This window comes from Ambystoma mexicanum, chromosome 2p, assembly GCF_040938575.1.
Source record: "Ambystoma mexicanum isolate Mex_15411 chromosome 2p, UKY_AmexF1_1, whole genome shotgun sequence".
NCBI lineage: Eukaryota > Metazoa > Chordata > Amphibia > Caudata > Ambystomatidae > Ambystoma > Ambystoma mexicanum.
This window is the reverse complement of record NC_090923.1, coordinates 594,167,216-594,187,252: the sequence shown is the minus strand read 5'-3', so window position 1 is coordinate 594,187,252 and position 20,037 is coordinate 594,167,216. Positions and strand designations below refer to the sequence as shown.

Here is a 20,037-nt window from a genome sequence, read left to right as displayed (position 1 = left end):
AGGGGTATATGCATCAGTAGACATTTTAGCAGCATGGTTGATTAAAGGAGCATGTACATCATTAGACATTTTGGCAGTAGGGTGCTTCGTGGGCGCTTTAGCCTGAGTAGGCAAGTTCGCAGAGTTGTGTCAGTGGAGCACATGTGTCTGGGGTCTGGCTCATACTCTTGTGCCGCATAGGAGCATCATAGATAGCATTATGTGCAGTGCCAGCAATATACAAGGTCTTGGAGCCGGCTTCTACAGGCATAGTGTCTGCAGTGCGGGAGAGCGCCATATGTGCGCACGTGGGACCAGCACTGGCGTGCTTCATTGTGCTGTAGAGTGGTGGGCTTACATGACGGCATGATAGAGGATGCGCAGGGTGCCCGGTGAGCTGGAGGGTGGGACTGGATAACGAGATTCTGAATCTTTGGCCAACCTGGAAGATTTGGGCAATACTGAGCAATAAGTGTGGATGCAAGGAGCATCAGGAGGGGGCGCGCATGGAGGCGGGCCAGCCTGCTGGGGAGTGAGTAGGCCGCATATGTGGTACACGGCGGATGTACGCCTTGGAATCCACCGGAGGGGGGCAACTTATAGAGCCATTGCCTTTCAGGGCGACATGTGGCTTACCTGGTGCACAGACGAGCTGAGGAAGGCCGGAAAAGGGAGGCATCATCGGCGAGCAGCGGAGAGTGGCTGAGTGTAGCAGGCCTTTGCACACAGCCTTCGCTGCACGTCGGCTTCGCCTTCCGGCTGTTACGTCATTATCTTATTGGATGAGGTGAAGAGGGTCAATCCGGGCCTGCGGCCGTGTGTTCCTTTGTTGCCAGAAACACGTTATCCACATGGGCAGCCATTTTAGGAAGGCTACGGTCTTTGTGAGAGCTGCTTACTTTCAGGGATGCAGGGAAGCGCAATAATGCAAGTGTTTAAGAGTGTAATTACTTGTAAAAGAAATAGTTGGTAACTGTAACTCTGAGAGTGATCACTTGCAAAGGTTCTTACTTAACTTGAATGTTTGTGCCGTTCTGAAAAGTATATTTAAGGTTATTTTATTCACCTGTGAATTGGTTGTGCCTCTTCCCAAAAGATGCTGTTGGCCTCACTTAACTATTTCTCCCAGAATATTAGTGTTTAAGTTCACCAACTGGGTCTTGCTTGCCCTGACCTGCTGTATAGCTTCTCTAAAATAAGTCTACATTGGGTTTTGTTTTCCCTGGTCTGTTTTATACAGATGCTAAAACAGTCTTAGGTTTATACCTACTTTTAAGTTGCTGGTAGCTCTTTTAAAAAGTATATGGATTTTACTTACCTTGGTCTGCCTGGGGCCATCCTAAGATACGTGCGTTATTGCTTACCTTAGTCTGAGTTCCTCTGAGCTGAAAAGCAACTGTAATTGTATATCACACCAAAAAGTCTTAAGCTAGTATAACTGTGTGTTGTCCTGAATGTGGTTCTATGTTTCCACTGTTCCTCGAATGAGTGTTCCAAAGTATACTTGCAGGTTGGTTTACTAACCGATTCATTCACTGAATTGTGCTGCACAACTGCTAGGGTCTACTACCATTGTATTACTGAAAGTAATCAGAAATTAACTTATGGTTTTACTCCACATGAATCAGTGTGTCCTGTACTAAATGTGTTTGAGGTCTGACTTGCCTAGAAATACTGTTAGTTTTCTGAACAAGGTTTATGCTTTGGTCTGTGTACATTCAAGCATTGTGTTGTGTTTTTATAATGTGTTTATAATTCTATTACCTAGTACTTACCCCCCAAGATGTATCTTGGCTAACTTTTATTTATAATAAACCTTTATTATTTATAATGCTTCAGGTTGTCAGCATTTCTGTTGAAACTTTGGTATACTAAAAGTTCTTTGTACCTTCATACAGCCCTTTCCCGCTCCCAAGATGAGCCTAGCTGCTCTGTCTACGCCACCAAATGCTCAGGTGGTACAGCCTTATACTAAGAGTGGAGATTTGTACTGTCTCTGTTGTATTGTTTTACTATGCCCTTAGTTGGACTTCAGAAAACTGTCCTAACAATCTCATCCGAGTGTAGCAATAATATTTATTTTACCACATTCTCCACCTGCACTGGTGTAGCCCCACCTTCATCTAGAAACCTCAAAAAAAGTAAATTGCATCCCTTTCCTTCCCAAAAGTATGACGTTCCAACTTTATAATTACAGCTGCCTAGTCTGTGTCTCCAACTCAATCTTGTTCAGTAAATCTATAGAAAGCAATATGGTCTTCAGTTTTTGTGAACCTGCGATTCAGTTGTGTGTTGGAGGCCTGTACATCTGGATTCAGGCCCTGCATTTTCATCAACATATCTTGTATACCTTGTTGCTCCCTCCATCTGCAGCTGATGTGATTGGTGTCTGTGTATTGACTGGTGATCCATCCTGTTCCTGTTGGGTGACGATGAGACTGTTGTACAAATTCTCTTTAGCGGTCCTATTGGGAGGTGTGAGTCAGCAAAGTCACGACACAATAGTGCTCACACCTGTGCTCTGCTCCTTAGTTGCTGTTGTTCTGGCACCTGGACACACCAGTGTGTAAACTAGAGCAGGTTGCAACTGCCATTTTGCTCTGTTTATCCTGCTGCTGCGTTCATCTCCCTGATGAAGCTCCCTTGTAGTGCCTGTTCAGTAGTGGAGACACTTCAGCAGTTAGATATGTTATCCATACCTCAGCGTCCTTTTAAGACTGGCCCAGTTGACCCCACTCCTAACTATACAGCTGGTTGCAATCCGCAAAGGCTACCACTATTTGCCACCTCCATGGCTGCACCTCAGCTGCAGTGACTGAGCAAGGAGGTCCTGCAGAATTATAGGTTATGCATTTTGAAGCAGAGCTCTTATCTTCAGGGATGTAAAATGTTCACTTTCGTAAGCTTTTTTTTTGGCTCTGGTAACCAGCGAACGGTAGTTCTCCAACTGCTCAATGGAGCCCACATGGGCACTCCCACTTCCTTAAGGTATTCCGTTTTGAGAAATTGCAGCTCTCATTTGTGGCCCTGAATGAGAAGGTTTCAGTGTTCTAGTGTTGAAAAGATACATTTTAAAATCTATGAAATATAGCCTCTTACCCTATGCATGTGTTGACTTCTTTTTTGTTTCTAATTTGGTGGTGGTGGTGGGCTTCTCTTAATGAAGTCCTCGCCCAGAAAACTTATGGAAAATGCAATACAATAAACACTAAAAAAAGTATTAATCTAAAGCCTTCCACTATTTTCTATTTTTTCTCCTTAACCCTTCTTGTTTACAGTGGGATCTTCGGACATTTCATCTCTTGCACACAGTACCAGCTCTGGATCAGTGTCGGGTTGTTTTTAATAGCACTGGCACGGTCATGTATGGAGGTAGGAAAAGACCTTGGTACGTTTCTCAGGGTTGGGAGGGGATTTAACTAAAGTGTTCACATTGCCTCCACTTTCTTGGTCTCTTTTCACAGCCATGTTGCAGGCGGACGATGAAGATGACATGCTTGAAGAGCGGATGAAGAGTCCTTTTGGTTCCTCGTTCAGAACATTCAATGCTACAGACTATAAACCCATTGGTAAGTGTAAATCTACCCTGGTTGTGTGATTTGCATATTGATTCCTCTTTTCTAGTGTTAAGGTTTTCAGAATCAGCCCTGTGGACAGATTCTGAGAAGCAACCGTATTCTGGTGAACAGAGAAAGACACTAAGGTCTAGTCGAACTCTGTCTGGTTAGTGTGACTGAGCAGATAGGTTTAAATCTAGGAGTGTGTGTGGGCAGTGAAGAGTTCAGTGAAACACCCAGAGAGCACTATTAATAAGAATTAGGCAGAATGTATAAAAAACGTATTTATTTAGGCCTTAGATAAACTATTAGCAATAAAAAAACACGTGAGCATTACACTAAACATTCACTACTATTATATGCACTTTACCTTGTCACTTTACTTTAGAATCTGTTAAGAATAACTGTAGTGTAGTAAAGCAAGTGAATAAAGAACGAGGTAAGGAGAGACTAAATTAGCGAACTAATATGCAGAAAAGAAATGAGTTAAAAACATATCAAATAAGGTGCTGCACCTTAAGTCCATCCCTAACTAGAAGAAAAGGGGCCTAGTGGCCTTGGAAGGGTGGACACTTGTTACACAAGTAGTCTGCAGAGTCTGAATCTTGAACTTGGGACAATGACCAATGCATCAAGCCCACGAGGAAGCTGATCAGCCCACAGACATTTCCCAGGAAACTTCTGAAGGCTTCCAAGGGCAGGATTCTTAAGCAGGGGTCAAGACCAGTTGTTCCCACCGGTCCAGGGGTCAAAGCACCAATTGAAGGCTTTCTTGAGATAACAAAGGAGCAGTGTTTCGCTGGGACAGTTGAAGACGATGCTGATTGGCTGCAATGATGAGTCCAGGGTCTTTAGTGGGACACACCTGTTCGTAGTGGTCTTGGCTCTGGTGGCGATCTGCCTATTGGTTGCAAGCGTCCCCCTTTTATCCGGGATTTGAGCAGGATTGATCACAAGCCCACACATGGTAAAGATCTACACAATTCAAACATGCTGGGGCTGTCCAGTCATGATATACAAATGACTTGTCTCACGCGCTTGCTCCAAATGAGTTAAGTAAGGCTATATTCAAGTCTCTATTGACACAATTAAGTGATATAGCCTACCTATATTATGTTTCATTAGGTAGGCTAAGGGTATTGCCTACATGCTCTTAGCAACACAGCATGCATACAATCATGGACAGCATCCAGCCACCACATCTTTCCAGCAACATATTCACTTTGGCATGTATGTGGACTGGGACAGAACAGTCCAGGCCCCACCTCTTAGGGGAGGATCTCTCTCTCTCTCCTGAAGCTTTCCATATAATGCAAATCCATCCCTGGGAGGTAAGGAAGAGGGCCTTGTTGCACTACCATTTTAGAGTATATGGTACTCCAAAAGTCCTAAGCGGTAAAATGCAAAAGTGCAAGAGACAATTTAAAGAAACGTGGTACAAAAACATATGCTGCCACCAGCCTGTCTTGGACACATTCATATAACCTCAAGGTTACGAATAACCAGAGACAGAAAGTATTACTACCGCACCTCACAAGGTGAAGTGTGCAGTGCAAACTAATAAAAGGCAGTCCTCCTGCACTGATGGCCAAAGGAATTGATCGGCGCCCCCAAAACAGATGAGTTTAGCAAGGCAAGTGAAGGAAAAAAGCTTCACTTGCCTACAAAAAGTCAAGACATTTATAAAACAGTGTAAGGAACTTGTGGTGGCAACAGTAAAGACAGACACAAGTGATCACAGTTCAATGGTGTTTATTAAATTGTATAATGGATGAGAAAAACGCCTAATCTAAATCTAAGATTGGAGCAACCTACGACCATCAAATAATAATAAAGCAGTCCTAGTGGCATCTTATCAAATAAAAGGGCCTATACTAAAAATAAACTATTGTCAATCCTTATAACTAAGTTACAAAATAGTGTGGGATAATGTTCTCAAGACAAGAAGTGTTACAAAATAATAGGCCAGGAGGGTATGGTTGGGTCTCCCTTCACCATGTTTTTAGCTGGGACAAGGTAGGACCTTTGAGCACAGCACACTCCTGGGCCTCGCAAACATGAGGCTACAGTTCCGTTCAACAATGCCAGGACCTTCTGGGGCCAAGTCTCTTTCCTGCAAAAGTCTCTTGCCTTCAAAGGTCTCTTGCCTTAGAAGGCCGGCTGTACCAAAACAATAAACAAACAAAAGCTCCTTTGTCAATCTTTTCTCGTTGGGCGACTGCTCTTCGCCTCTTGGATCTCCCTTTGCCGGCTTCCGATCCTTCTTGCAACATTAGCCTCCCTCAATCGGGTTCACTACAGCCTTCCATGCACAAACCTGTCATTTAATAGTCTTACTGTCCTTTTCACCAACTATCCATTGTGGACAACCCTCAGCTGGGTTCACACTTGTCGTTACAATGTTCTTCACTAGTTACTCTCAATTCGCAGGCATCCCTTGGTCAGGTCCACCTTCGCCAGCATTGTAGACATCCCTCAGCCGGGTTCACATTTGTCATCACAATGTTCTTCACAAGTTGCTCTCAATACACAGGCATCCCACTTTCGGGTTCACATTTGTCACAGATTCACTAGACCCCTGAGGTTCTGTTCTTTCCTAAGTCCGGGTCTCAGCCCCCAGTCAGGCTTCGCATCTCACAATGTTCTCTGTGTTGTTGTTGGCCACCCTATTTCGTAGGCGTCCCCTTGTCGGCTTCACGTTTGCCAATTCTCACAACTTACTTGATGTTTACCATGTGTCAAATACTTTCGACTGTACGAAGGATTTTGCTTGACCCTCGTATGACCACTTTGACACTACTCACGACCTCCCTTAAGGCCCTTGGTCTTTGTGGTTTTGTTAGCACAGAATACCATAATGAGTCCTTCAAATGAGCACCCACGTGGTGCGGTACCACTCTGTCTGGTTCCAACTTGACTCGCAAAAGACCTTTGTCTATTATCTTCTTTCTGTAGATACACTGTTGCCATTGCAATCTTGGGCTCAACACAGTCCGGTTCGCTATCACTTGCTTCCGACTCACCGGCTGGGTTGAACTCATTGGCGTTTCCTTTTATCGCTGGAGTCAAGGACTTACCATGATGAGAAATGTTTCTCCCTGCCCTGGCAATCGGTGCGGGAGGGTTCCACATACCGTGGACCGGACATCCGATACGCCACTCGCCAGTTGCGCCTCCCCGTTTTAGGTTTGCTTTCACAGAACCTATGCGGGTCTGGGTTGAAAAGGGCAAGGACAATTACCTCCTGGTCGCCCTTTTGCATCTCTCCGCCAACTCCTGTGTTCGGCCTTGCTCGAAGTGTGCTTTCGTGCTCCACCTTTTATCCCTGTGGGGAAGGGAAAGGGACGTCTGGTGTGCATGCCAACTCTGCCTGACCCTTGCGTTGGGACGTCAGGTAAACGGCCCTGTTGTTGGTCTGTTTTCTGTGTCGGTGTAGGAAAGTGTTGATGTTGGAAAACGGGGAGGTAGAACTTTTGAGTATGTTATGAGGTAGGATGGGGAAAAGGTGTCATAAGAAAGGGGGTACCGTGTCTCACCCGTCAGCGACCCACTTTCACTTCCCCAAGGATCCCTCATCCAGGCGATCCTCCCACACTTGTCCACCCCAGGCACTGGATCCAATAATGATGGCCGTGTCCTAGCCACATGGATGACAGAACCCCAGGGACTAGCAAGTGAGACACCTTCAGGTTTCTCACAACAGCCACTGTTTGAGGGAGTGGAGTGGGGTTTCATAGATGTGTGTGGAGGGAAATCGGCAAAAAGAAATCTTGCCTAACACTAGCCATTACATTGACCCATCAAATAAGTGAACAGGTGCTACACGATCCTTACATTTGCTTTCACAAAAACAAACTGGTTCTTTGAATGAACCTCTCCTTCCTTCCGAAAATGGTATCAGAATTCCACATTAATCAAGAAATTGTTTTAATGGTCTTTTTCCACCTCATTGCACAGTGTATAGAATGTGTCCCTTTTGGAGGTGCCCACCAGGGCAAGAGGGGGCCGCAAAGCAATAGGCCGATTGATTGTGCCTTGCATTATGGATGGTTATGAAATGCAAAGCTCCATCTAAATGCCTACAACACATTTGGCAATGGCAAAAAACCCAGTGGTAGGTTTTCAAAGGCACATTCCATGGGGGGTAATTTACAAATCTGTTACATAAGATTCCCCCTGCCCCCCTTCAGCTTTTTAATAGACATCACTCTCTTGACAGCAGCTCCAGAACTGATGCACAATTTGGACAGGCAGTCCTAAGGAACCTTTTATCAGCAGTATAGGTTCCTCCTCCCTTTGGTTGAGCAATGATGTAAGTCTTAAGTCCCTTGTAGACCCTTTATTGCATACATTGCGTACATTGCGTACATTGTAGTTTTAATGCATTTCTGTGTTCTTAATAAGTCTTGTTGATTGCTTATATAGAACTGTTCACTGCTGGAGAACCTTACAGCTTGGATAATAATATACAACAGTATGTGTCTCTTTCTCCAGCATGGGTCTGGCATGGATTCACATGCTCATGAATATTTCCCATTGTCAGTCTGGGAATCCTCAGTAAAAGAAAAATCAGTTTCGTTTTTGAACTGTCGTCCTCCTTTAAACCAATCACTGAGCTCTGGGTCATACTGCCCCCAGCCAATAACTGCCCTCTACCTAAGCCCCTTCTCTGGGAGCCATCTTCAGATTTTTACTGCACGTTCAAATGTTGGTAGTCCTCGTGTTTCGCTCTTTGAACTTTTCAGTGGTTTTTTTCACTTTTTCGATAGGAAACTCTAATTTTGTTTAATGGAGCACATGGGCTCCATCGATTAGCCTTCCTTGAGGCCCCTCAAGGTCAGAAATCGTCAAAGTTTCCAGAAGTTCTCAGGCCTACACTGCGCGGATCATGTCGGACGAGAAGGACGGCGCTTCCCTCTTCAAGCTTTGCTCCAGCTACGGTTTGAGGAATGTGTTCAAGGATGATGAGCAATCCCAGTCCTGTATTGCCTACACCCGAAGCATAAAGGAAATTGTGAAGGACGGACACTTCCGGTTGGTGGCGTGGCTTAAGGCCACGGCCTCTACCCCGGGTGGTTCACAGGGGCATGCCTCTTTCGGATCCAGCCAACCTCAGAGGGCTTCTAAGTCCTTTGAGGGCGCTCCATCCATGGGGGCCCAACACAAGGCCAAGCACCATGAGTCTCCTTCCGTCGGGGTCGCCGCTGCTGCGGGTCCCGCGATGGCCAGGGCGCACTCATCATCAGCCGCCATACCAGCTCTTCGTCCAAGTGGAAGTCAGCTACCCCTGGGAAGCTGCGGGAGAATAGAGTTGGTGGTGGCCTCCCTCGCGAAAGCAGTGGGCCCGGACCAGGTCCAGGGTACCCCGACGAGGGAGGCTTCGGCCAAGCCGGTTGAGAAAACTCTGGAGAAGAGGATGCCGGACCTCAGCCCGAGGCCGACCCCTCAAGACCTGAATAAGGAGGGCAGAGGAACTCCAAGGAACCTACATTTTGTCGTCCGATGAGGAGGCGAGACTTTCCGTCTACACTATTCAGGGTGGCGACGAAGAGACCGTTGGGATGATGCCCGCCGTAGGCAACGGCAGTGATGACGACATTGGCGCTGGGCCCAGCGACCCTGCTAGAGACCTCTCGCAGGACATCCTCCTGACCCTCCACACGCTGGTGTCAGTGATTCAGAGGAGGATGCCGTCTGCACCACCGGCAGCACCTCTGGTGACTCCACTGCCAGTAACCACATTGACACCGGGGGAACCACAGGTGAAGAAGAGGAAGAGACATCCTGGACCTCCATTCCAGCCATAGCTGCACTCCACCCCCTGTACCCACCCCACCCCACCCCCCCAGGGAGACGGAATCGGGCACAGGTGATGATAGTGGGTTGGGAGACATCCCATTGCCACAGCCGAGAGTTTCTCCACCGGACAAAGTGGGATCCTTCCATTCCATAATCGCCTGTGCATCAAAGCTTTTCCAGCTCACCCCAGAGAGCTTCTTGTATTGGCGCTGGGAGGCGAAGAGGAAGACCATCCTTTCGGTCCCACTCCTGGACGACGTTTGGGATGAGGGGCTGGCACTGCAGAGGAACCCTGCCTCAGCCCCGGCAAAGAGAGACCGACTAGAAAAGAAGTACAGGGTGCCGGCCTCTGCACCCAAGTGTCTTCGATCTCAACCGTCGCCGGAACCTGTGGTCTCGGCGGCCGCCAGGAAGAAATTGTTGAGTTTGGCGTCTTCATCTTCTACACACCTGGACAGCGAGGAAGGTCATCTACTCAGAGGAGACGGCGTTCACGGCTGCTAACGCCTTAAGCGATCATGGCCAGATATGACCGGGAGCTTTGGTACAAGATGGCTCCCCTCCTGGATTTCCTCCCCGATGACAAGCGGGTCAAAGCTTTGGAGTTCCTTCAGGAAGGCGAGGTGGTGTCAGACCATGCCATCACATGGCCCTGGAGATTGCGGGCACAGGGTTCTGCCAGATGGGCAATAGGAGTTTGCCTTCGTCGTCGTGGCTCAGGGGCACCAACTTTAGACAAGAGGTCCAGACAAGGGTCTTGGACATGCCGTTCGACAGAGACAAACTGTTCGGGAAGGCCATCGATGAATCCCTCCAGGCTATCAAGACGGACACAGACGGCCCGTGCCCTGGGCACTCTGCAGCAACGACAACCATCATTTCGTCCCTCGGGAGGTAAGTCTAACAGGTCTTTGGAGGGTTTCGGCGGGGGCTCATCCTCTTACCGCCTGCCCTCCTGCTCCTCGACCCGGGAAGCCAAGAGGGGTTTCTAGAAGGCCTTCAGAGTTGACCGCCGTCATCGTCGGGGACCGCAGGGCAGCACGTCGACCTCCAAGCAAGATTGAACCAGCCAGGATGTCGTGCCCCCACCCATGCACCCCAGTGGTAGGGCGGCTGGCGAACTTTGTCAGCATGTGGAAGACCATCTCCACCGATCGGGTGCTGGACGCTCTCATCCACGTACACACCATCGAATTTCAACGAAAGTGTCCGCGAATACCACCGGTGGGTCGGCAGGAACACCACATCCCTCATCTGCTGCTGGAGGTTCGGGCCAAGTTAGGAAAAGGGGAGATAGAGCTGGTCCCACAGCGTCTCCGGGGCTCTGGAGTTTACTCAAGATACTTTCCCGTAAGAAAGAAGACAGGGGGCTGGAGGCCCATTCTCGACCTACGATGACTCGACAAATACATAAAGTCCCAGAAGTTCAGGATGGTCACGCTGCAACACGTGCTCAGCCAGCTGGAGCAGGGAGACTTTGTCGTCGTTGGATTTGGAGGACGCGTACTTCCACGTCCCCATACACGAAAGGCATCCCAAGTTCCTGCGCTCCGTCGTTCAGGGGAAGCATTACCAGTTCAAGCCTCTTCCCTTCAGACTGAAGTCGGCGCCCAAAGTCTTCATCAAGTGCCTAGCTCCGGTGGTGGCCCATCTTCGACTACAGGGTATTCATGTGTACCCTTATCTGGACGACTGGCTCATCTGGGCCAGGTCAAAGAACATCACCGTCCAGCACATGGCGAGGACTGTCCGGCTGCTGTTGGACCTGGGGTTCTCAGTGAATTATGCAAAGTCCTGCTTGACTCCATCGAGGATGCGCTGTTCCTGGGATCCAGGCTCAACACGATGTCCTGCCTGGCGGCTGCATCGGACAAGAGGATAGCAGCGATCTTAGGCAAGGTGCAACGGGTGTTGGCACTGAAGATCGCTACGGTGAGGACCATCAAGTCGCTGCTCGGCATGATGTCATCATGCATATACCTGACTTGGCTCTGCAGACTGCAGAAGTGTCTGCTTCAGGAGTTCCTCGACGCCCGTTGGGTCCAAGTGTCCGGAGGCTTCCAGGACAGGATCGCACTCGCCGAGGAGTTCCTTCGGGCGATAAGATGGTGGGGCGTGCACTCCAACATCGCCGGAGGCACAGACTTCCAGTAACCACCGTACCAGGAGACTGTCATGACGGACACTTCCTTGGAAAGATGGGGAGCCCACACCGGACGTCTTCACGCTAGAGGCCTGTGGCTACCGGAGGAGAAGACTCTTCACATCAACGTACTGGAACTGTGGCCGGTGTTTTGGGCCCTCAGCATGTTTCTGCCGTCCCTCATTGGCAAAGTGGTGAGGGTCTACACGGACAATACCACCACAATGTTTTACATCCGGAAGCAGGGTGGCACCAGATCACCAGCGCACTTCAGAGGTGCAGAAGTTGTGGCACTGGGCTGTCGCCCAGGGGATGTTCCTCATTCCGTTTCACCTGGCGGGAGTAAAGAACACTGTCGCTGACTCTCTCAGCAGGGAGCTGCGCTCTTGCCACGAGTGGGAGCTTCGGCAGGATCAAGTGGACAACCTTTTCCTCAAATGGGGCAGTCCCCAGATCTATCTGTTTGCAACGGCGACAAATACCAAATGCCGGAGGTTCGCCAGCAGGTTCCCCCAGCCGCGGAGTATGGGGGATGAATTCTCCTTTACTTGAGAAGGCCTGTTTCTATACACTTTCCCCCCTTGCCACTACTACTTTGGATCATCAGTCAACTCAGACAGTACCAGTGCAGGATTACCCTTGTTGCATCGGCATGGCCGAGGCAAATCTGGTACCCGGACCTTCTCAGCATGTCAGCGTCCCCTCCAGTCAAGCTGCCAGTGGTCACCAGGGAAGGAGGTGCAATTCTGCACCACGACCCAGGATCGCTGAACCTGAAGGCCTGGCTCCTGCAGCATTAGAGTTCGGTGCTTACGAGCTTCTGGTGGACTGCAGGGAGGTGCTCGCCAAGGCTAGGGCGTCGTCAACGTTAAAATGCTACGGACACAAATGGAAGCATTTTGCGATTTGGTGCCGGTCACAGAAGATTGACCCTCTGAAGGTGTCGGCCCCTCAAGTACTTCCGTATTTGCTGTCATTGGCTAAATCGGGGCTGGCTGATGCCTCCATTAAGGTACATTTTGCGGCTATTTCCCGCTATACCAGGTCCACGGGACGGTCTTCACTGTGGTTGCACCGTCTAGTCAAGGAATTAATCAAGGGAATGTTCTGCACGTTCCCCGGTGAAGGCTCCGGCCCCTGCGTGGGAACTCAACGTGGTGCTGACCTGGGCTCATGGGGGGCCCCATTCAAACCTATGCATTCAGCCCCGCTTAAGTTTCTGTCGTGGAAGACCGCTTTCCTCATGGCCATCACCTTTGCAACACGGGTAAGGGAGATTCAGACCCTGTCCTGCAATCAACCTTACTTGACTTTCTGCCGACGCACCCCTCCTTCATGCCAAGGTTCTGTCAGAATTTCATCTCAACGAGCCCTTGGTGTTGCCTGTGTTTTTTCCTTTGTCGCTGGCTGAAAGGACTTGGCACTCGCTGGATGTGGGTCGAGTGCTGAAGTTTTATGTGGCCCACACAGAGTTTCTGGAAAACTTTTCACAAAAAGCTGAGCTTTGGTCCTGTGAACCATGGGAAGGCCCTGTCCAAGGCTTCCATTTCCAGGTGGCTCTCCGGCTTCATCACTCATTGTCACTGGTTGGCAAACCGACCGCTGCCTGGCTGTCCGAGAGCCCATTCTACCAGAGCAATCACTGCTACGACATCGTTCCTGTCTGGTGTGCCCCTGCTGGACATTTGCAGGGCTGCTACGTGAAGGTCGATGCACATCTTCACGAAATTCTACTGCGTCGACAGGGATTCCAGGGAGGAGTCCAGAGTCAGCCAAGCAGTGCTGCGCCACCCGTTCGCTTGAAGGTGAGCCTGGTGAGGAGGTAAGAGTAATTGCTTCTTTTGAGCCTTGTCACCTCCCGTGGTTGTGCATGTGTGTACTGCTATATATTTTTTATTCATGGGCATGTAAATCCATGCCAGACCAGGAACAAGTTACTTACTTGTAACTGTTGTTCTCCAGCATGGCTCTGGCAGGGATTCACATGCAAACCCTTGCGCCGACCCCTCTGCGGCTCTTCTCTTGGTCCTACTGCAGCTTTACGTGCTACCAAATCTGAAGATGGCTGCCAGAGGAGGGTCTTAGGTAGAGGGCAGTCATTGGCTGGGGGCAGTATGACCCAGAGCTCAGTGATTGGTTTATAGGAGAAATACAGTTCAGAAACGAAACCGATTTTTTTTTTTACGAGGATTCCCAGCCTGACTACGGGGAATTTTCATGAGCATGTGAATCCACGCCAGACCCATGCTGGAGAACAACAGTTACAGGTAAGTAACTTGTTCCTTCTACTGGTTTTAGGAATGAATAACATTTTCTTTAGAAACTTCACTATTTTTCTACATAACTGCATTTAAAAAGTTTAAACTTTAACTGTGCTTACATAATTTACTTCTAAAGAGAGTTATATATATTGTCAGCATATTTTGTGTTGTATATTTTGTGTGCCTATTTGGGACTAATTTTATATTGATGTCAGCCGTCTCCCTTCCTAAGAGTGAAGGCACTGAATGCTCTCCCACATTACATTTCAGTGTGTGTTTAGAACTAATTCATTGGACTGGTGGATATTTTGGTATTGGTATATTTGTTCAGTTTTATTTGACTGAATGTTAGATTTGATCAAAATAAAACCGATCAATTAGGCTAATACATACCGAACATGTGGAGAGGGGTTGTCCCCTGCTCCCTTTGTTCGGCACGTATTAGCCTTGGGAGAGAGGATTGCAGTGGTGTCCCCCGCTTCCTCAATATTGGAGGCCAGGGACGAAAAAAGGACCCTGCGGCGTCGGATCCGACCCGCGTTGGATGGTCGGATGTGATGCCGCAGGGCTGAAGTGGACCAGGCGTTACGATAACAGGTAAGTGGGAGTTGGGGGAATTAATCTTTTATTTTTTAACCCGCAAAGCTGACCACATGCAACATCATACGATTTGATGTTGCATGCAGTGAGCTTTTTTTCGATCTAATTTTCAGGGGGGGGGGTTCTCATTTTTCAGTCATACATACCCAAACCGATATTTATAATGGATTCCTTCCTGCCACGGATTCCTTTTCTTAGATATCGATCTCCAAGCATTGCTGCTGTTCGGAGAACATTTCCTTTGCCAGTTTATGGTCGGTGGCCTGGGGTCAGCTGATATCTCGGAATTCAGGGGTCTTGAGATTCGGACAGTTGTAGGGGTATAAGTCCTAGTTGGCTGGGTGGGGGTCGGAGGCTTGCTCTGGTCTGTTTGTGATGACACATGCAGCAAGGCACCTAGCACTCTTGTGGCCTTGCAGGATACATTCTTTCTGGGGATAAACAGATTGGCAACAGTTTTAGAACAAAGGAGGGTTTTTGTGGAAATTAGCAGTGCTGGTCTCTCATATCAGCGCTTGAGCCTATTCTAGTTTCTTCATCAGGTTTGTAGCCTATGTCTAACGCGCTGCCAATCAGGCCCTATACTTCTGCCATAGCTACAAAATGGCACCGGCTAAAATTTGCTTAATATTGTAGCCGTGTGGGGTCTCATCTTAGTACGCCCCCCTTCTCCCCTGGCACACCACAGGTCTCTTCATGGAACTTACCTTACCCTAAAGCGCTTAGGGTGGTGGGATAGGTTAATTTCCTTCCCAGCACTGTGCTTCATGGTATAAGGGGCTACATTAGGTCTACAGTTATACATGGACAAATCAGGTAGGCGCATCAACTGGTAAAGCCGTGGTTCATGGTACAGGGGCTACATCAGGTATACCGTTGTACTGAGACAAATCAGGTGGGTGCATAAACTTGTAAAGCCGCTCCTCATGGTGCGGGGGGCTACATTAGGTATACAGTTATACATAGACAAATCAGGTAGGTGCACTAGAAACTAAAGAATAAGAAAGTACTGTTCCGGTCCCAGGAGAATGACTCCCTTCCCCTAGGTTGTGGTTTGTTGAAACCGTTTCCAAATCTTAGAACAGCCTCGTGTCTCACACGTTGCCAGCGGGAATGGCTCCCTTCCCCTGATGTCCAGTCTCAGGTAGCTGGAGGGGTAATGACTCCCTTCCCCAGGCATTTTTGGACCTTACTGCCAGTACGGACTACCAGGAGAATGACTTACTTCTCCTGGAATTTTGTTATCAGTTCTGTACAACCAGGGGGAATGACTCCCTTCCCCTGGTCTTCTTTTCATTAGGCTTCGCATCTACAACACACAAGTGTTAGGAAGGTCTGCAATCCTGCGTTCTCTTCTTCTTTGATCTGGCCCACTTGGCTCACTCTCCTGCCAAGTACTGCCATGAGGAAGATGACTCGTATCTTGCTTAGGGTCCCTGACCCTCCTTTGGCTGTCAGTGGATTTATTCCTGGCACTGTTATGAAGGACTCTCCCTCTCAAGTTCTCTTTATCGTGCATCAGGTCCTCAACCCTTCACTGGTGGTCAACACGCTTCGTCCCACCCCTGCAATGAGGAGTAGGTTTGTAGACATTCTGCCCCTCTGGTGCCATCCAAGCATTATGGTTCCAGAGGTACCTAGGGACAACTGTATGCACCCTCTTTGTACGCTGCCCTTCGTCCCCTCTGGGTCTCCCGTGCTTCCCTTTACCTTGTTGGGGTGTTCGGCACATCGCCAGGAGCTTCCTGGGATGGTGGGCGTTCAGTTCGGCTTCTCTGCCATCTTTCTTTCCCTGTGGCTATGTGACGGCATTCCCGGCTGCCGTCCGCGTTCCGGCCTCCTCTCAACACTGCTGGGCACCGGCCTGCTCCTGCAGACCTTAAAATCATCAGACACGGTGGACTGTCAGCATCCTTGGAGCTCTCTTCCTCTGATTCAGCCCACATGTTTGTATATCCACATTCGATGCGCAGTACACCTGCAGTCTTCCGCGCCTGCCCGAGACCACGTATTTAGTCCATTGTAGATTTGTATACATTGTTGCCAACAGTGTCTGGGCCCATTATATTAGTCCTTTCTCCTTCACAGGTTTCATCTTCATTGCTTCACGGGACCAACTTGTTCCAGTACTTGGATTATCTAGGTTCTTGCTGTTCTTCGTTTAAGTATTTTTCAGAATCCTTAGGTACTCTGCCTTACAACAATACATAGGTCTACTGTCTACAAAGAGGGTTAGTATAGGAAGGAGAGGCCGACGGATGTGGCAGTGTGATGTTCTCATTAGGGCTGTACCCTAGATGGTTGTCCTTATCACTAGAGGGGGAGTCCCACCCCATGAGATCCTCCCACATTATACTACCCCAAGGAGGACTATTGTGTAGCGGCCTCACCTACCTGGACTCGGGAAAGGACTCCCCCTCAGAAGAAGTGACATCTAATGAATCATCACAGACCTACACGTTGCATCTGCAGTCAGTTCTGTATGCACCAATATAATATCCAGCATGAAGGTCGTCTCATTGGCCACTAGCTCAAGCACTGCCTGGAGTCTTAAAAGGGCAGTACCTGATTGTGTGATGGCATATGTGCACCCTATTCCTTCCCCTGTAATCTCACCAGATTTTAATGGCCGGTTTATGTCTACAATTGCCTGTGCATCCTCTGCTCCTTTTGCGCAGTGAGCGGGTGCTCCTGATTTTCCCTGAAGGGCGGTGTTTAGACACCTGCAACCCAGGGAATACATATGTCAGGGTACACTGATCTACCCATGTGGAAGGCAGGGCTTTGTACACATTTGTTCCGCAGAGCCAGAACACCCCTATGGAAGCGGGCGGCTAGTTGTACTAAGGGCACATGGATTAGAATAGGACTGTGTTTTCCATACTGCAGTGGCAATGCCACACCAACCTAGTAAGGGGAACATTGGTATTACTGCTGCTGTATGAGAATTGTTTAATAACATTTGGGGCCATTGCATTCTTAAACCAGCATTGTTGTTTTAACATGCGTAGGGCAGGATTAGTGGTATTTGACCATACCAGCCTTATTTCATTATTTCCGCAGTCTATTCCTGTCAATAAGGCAGTGCTATTAGCAAGCAATTTAATTATGATGTATAGCCCATTGTATTGCCACTGGCCTCCTGTTCCTTTATAGCCACACAGAGAGGGAAGCTAATTGAAGGATGTAGTCTGAAGGTCCTAGATAATTAGTTTTGACCCTTAAAAATTGTAATGTTGGTGCACCCTGGAATTAAATTTGATTCATTCCACAATGCAAAGTCAGAGACAGCAAGAACAGTGGATAAGTGGTCTCAGAATTGTGTTGCAGGTGGCTGCATACCCAACTATCACTGATATTTAATTCATAAGAAGATATGTATGCCAATGTCATTTACAAGTTCCCCTTTAGTGAGTGTGGGAGTTTCGCATTGGGCAAAATGGGCGAGAAGGCTCCATGATTCCTGTCGGTGCTATGGCTGATGCAACCTGAGTGGCCCTCATTTTCCTTCCTTTTTGCCCGAATCACTCCTCCCCAGTGGTGGCACAGATCCTTACCTGTTCTTGACTCAGTATTACCAGTGGAGTGTATAGGTTGCAGGTCCCTCAAGTGCAATTGTACCAATTCCTGTAGTGGCAAAGGGTTATTGTCTTCTGTCTGGGTGTTTTTGTGCCTTTTATGGTAATGTGGGAGTGGTGGCCTGTGAGTAATGGGGTCGTATGCCTCAAATTCTGGGTAAGGTGTTTCGTTGTAGAGCCAATATTCTCCCAGTGATCGTCCCACCCACCCTGCCGGGCTGGAGGTAAAGTCTGGTGTAATGCAGTTATGTCTGATGAGTGTCTTTCAAATATGGCAATGGTTAGAAAGATTTATTTGTAACTATTAAAGCTTTCCGGCTGTGTGCATTCCCATCTAACGTATTGTGAAAGTGTAGTAGGGTTTGTGATGCTGGTCAGTGCTTCTTTCATAGCAGTACCCTGTGAAGGGTTTGGGTGCCTATTGTCTTCCTGCCAAATATTCTTCTCTAGGCTGATATGGGAAAAAATTAAAGACAGTCCTTTGGTACTGATAAAAGGTTTACTGACTAGATGGATCATAATCACAATAACTTTTGTGCACTGAAAATCTATTTGGCACCTGCCTGTGTAGATGCGTGTTTGACAATATGTAGTAAGCTCCTGATTCGAGCTATGTGGCAACTAATTGTGTGCACGTGCAATCTTTAGTGGGGGCATGATATAAATAGTGTTTTGTAGAGAAATTGAAAACAGTTTTGTTACTGTCTCCACTGACCACTTCTACTTGCGTGCTGGTACAATCACATCTTGTTCTCTCCCAGCAACGAGTTGCCAATGACTGACTATGACTGACTAATGGTGGTTTCTCCTAACAGGTCCGCTAGTGACTCCTGCTCTTCAATGTCCATTTATGATTTTACTTCTTAGATTATAATGGCAAGATTCTGTCAAATGTCTGTTTGACCAAAGGGAAGGGACAGTTTTTAAAGTTGGTCTTGCAAGGGCAGGGAGCTGCTCCTGCTACTTCACATGAAATTGGTGGATCCACATCGGCAACCTTTTGCAGCGAACATCAGTGTATGATGACAGAAGGACCACGAAAGATCCCTTCCACCTGGGCTCCTGCCAATTTGCACTCTAACGTTGAACAACTCTCCAGACTGTAGGTCATGTAGCGGTTCAGTCGTCTGTTCTCTGAAGGTGGCAGAGACCTGTGAATGAAGAGACTGGAGGGCAGAGGTCAAGGAAGTAAATTACTGTAACATGTTATCGTCACACAATGGAAAAGATGAAAATGCTCCTGCAGGCAAATGCATAGGGCACGCAGTGACAATTTCATAAGGGGAATGACCAGCGGTACGGTTTATGGACCCTGCATATACATGAATGCAATGGGCAGAGCTTGGAACCGATTCAAATGGGTATCTGCTTTAGATCTTTTGCTAGTTTGCTCTTAGTTCCGTCTCTCCATTCGGCCCGATGGCTGTGGCCAATAAGTAGTATGCAATTTAATGTTTAATAGATAATGCTTCACAAATTGGAGACATCAAAGCATTGTTGAAGTGGGGGCCCCTGTCGCTATATATGGAGGCCGGGATACCCCATCTTTGTATAAAATCTTGCAATAACCGCGTGCTACTGTCTAGGTGTCCTCTCGCTTACAGATACGCTTTAACCCATCAGCTATATACATCAATCACTACATGGGGGTAGGTGCATGAGTTTACAGATGATAACATGAGCATAATGAATTTGCAGGGCATGAAATAGGCCCGACAGGGAAAGTGGCATCTCCAAAGGAACCTTTTGGTCCACTCGCGGATTAAATTGGTGGCGCTGGAAAACGTGGAGCACATCATGCGGAATACACCTGTGATACCATGGCGTGTTCGTTCACTTGTGCTAATCAATGTGATCCTCTGGCTAACTGGAAAAGGCATTTTGAGGCACTATAGGTTTCACTTTCTGTCTCCAAATCCCCTCTGCATCCTTCACCGCTCCCATCTGGCCTTTTCTTCTTTCCTTTCCAGTGTTTGCAATTTACTCAAACTGTCTGACACATACACCTGACTGTTGCTCACATATATGCTGGCCATGGCAGCAGGGGTGCACAGAGTGCTTCATGTTGGTGGGATAAGTCCCCAGGGCAACCCCCCTGTGCTGTGCCGACAGCTGTTTGA

At 48.1% G+C, this 20,037-nt stretch overlaps 1 protein-coding gene across 3 annotated transcripts in view; it reads left to right on the top strand.

Annotated features, from left to right (window-relative positions):
* The window catches only part of DCAF1 (DDB1 and CUL4 associated factor 1), a 1,932,496-nt gene that overhangs the window by 1,441,426 nt on the left and 471,033 nt on the right, over positions 1 to 20,037 (top strand). For all 3 annotated transcript variants that reach the window (XM_069644104.1, XM_069644105.1, XM_069644103.1), the window contains exons 19-20: positions 3,258 to 3,351; positions 3,444 to 3,548. In XM_069644104.1, the coding sequence (XP_069500205.1) occupies positions 3,258 to 3,351; positions 3,444 to 3,548 (199 nt within the window). The remainder of the gene's footprint in view (positions 1 to 3,257; positions 3,352 to 3,443; positions 3,549 to 20,037) is intronic.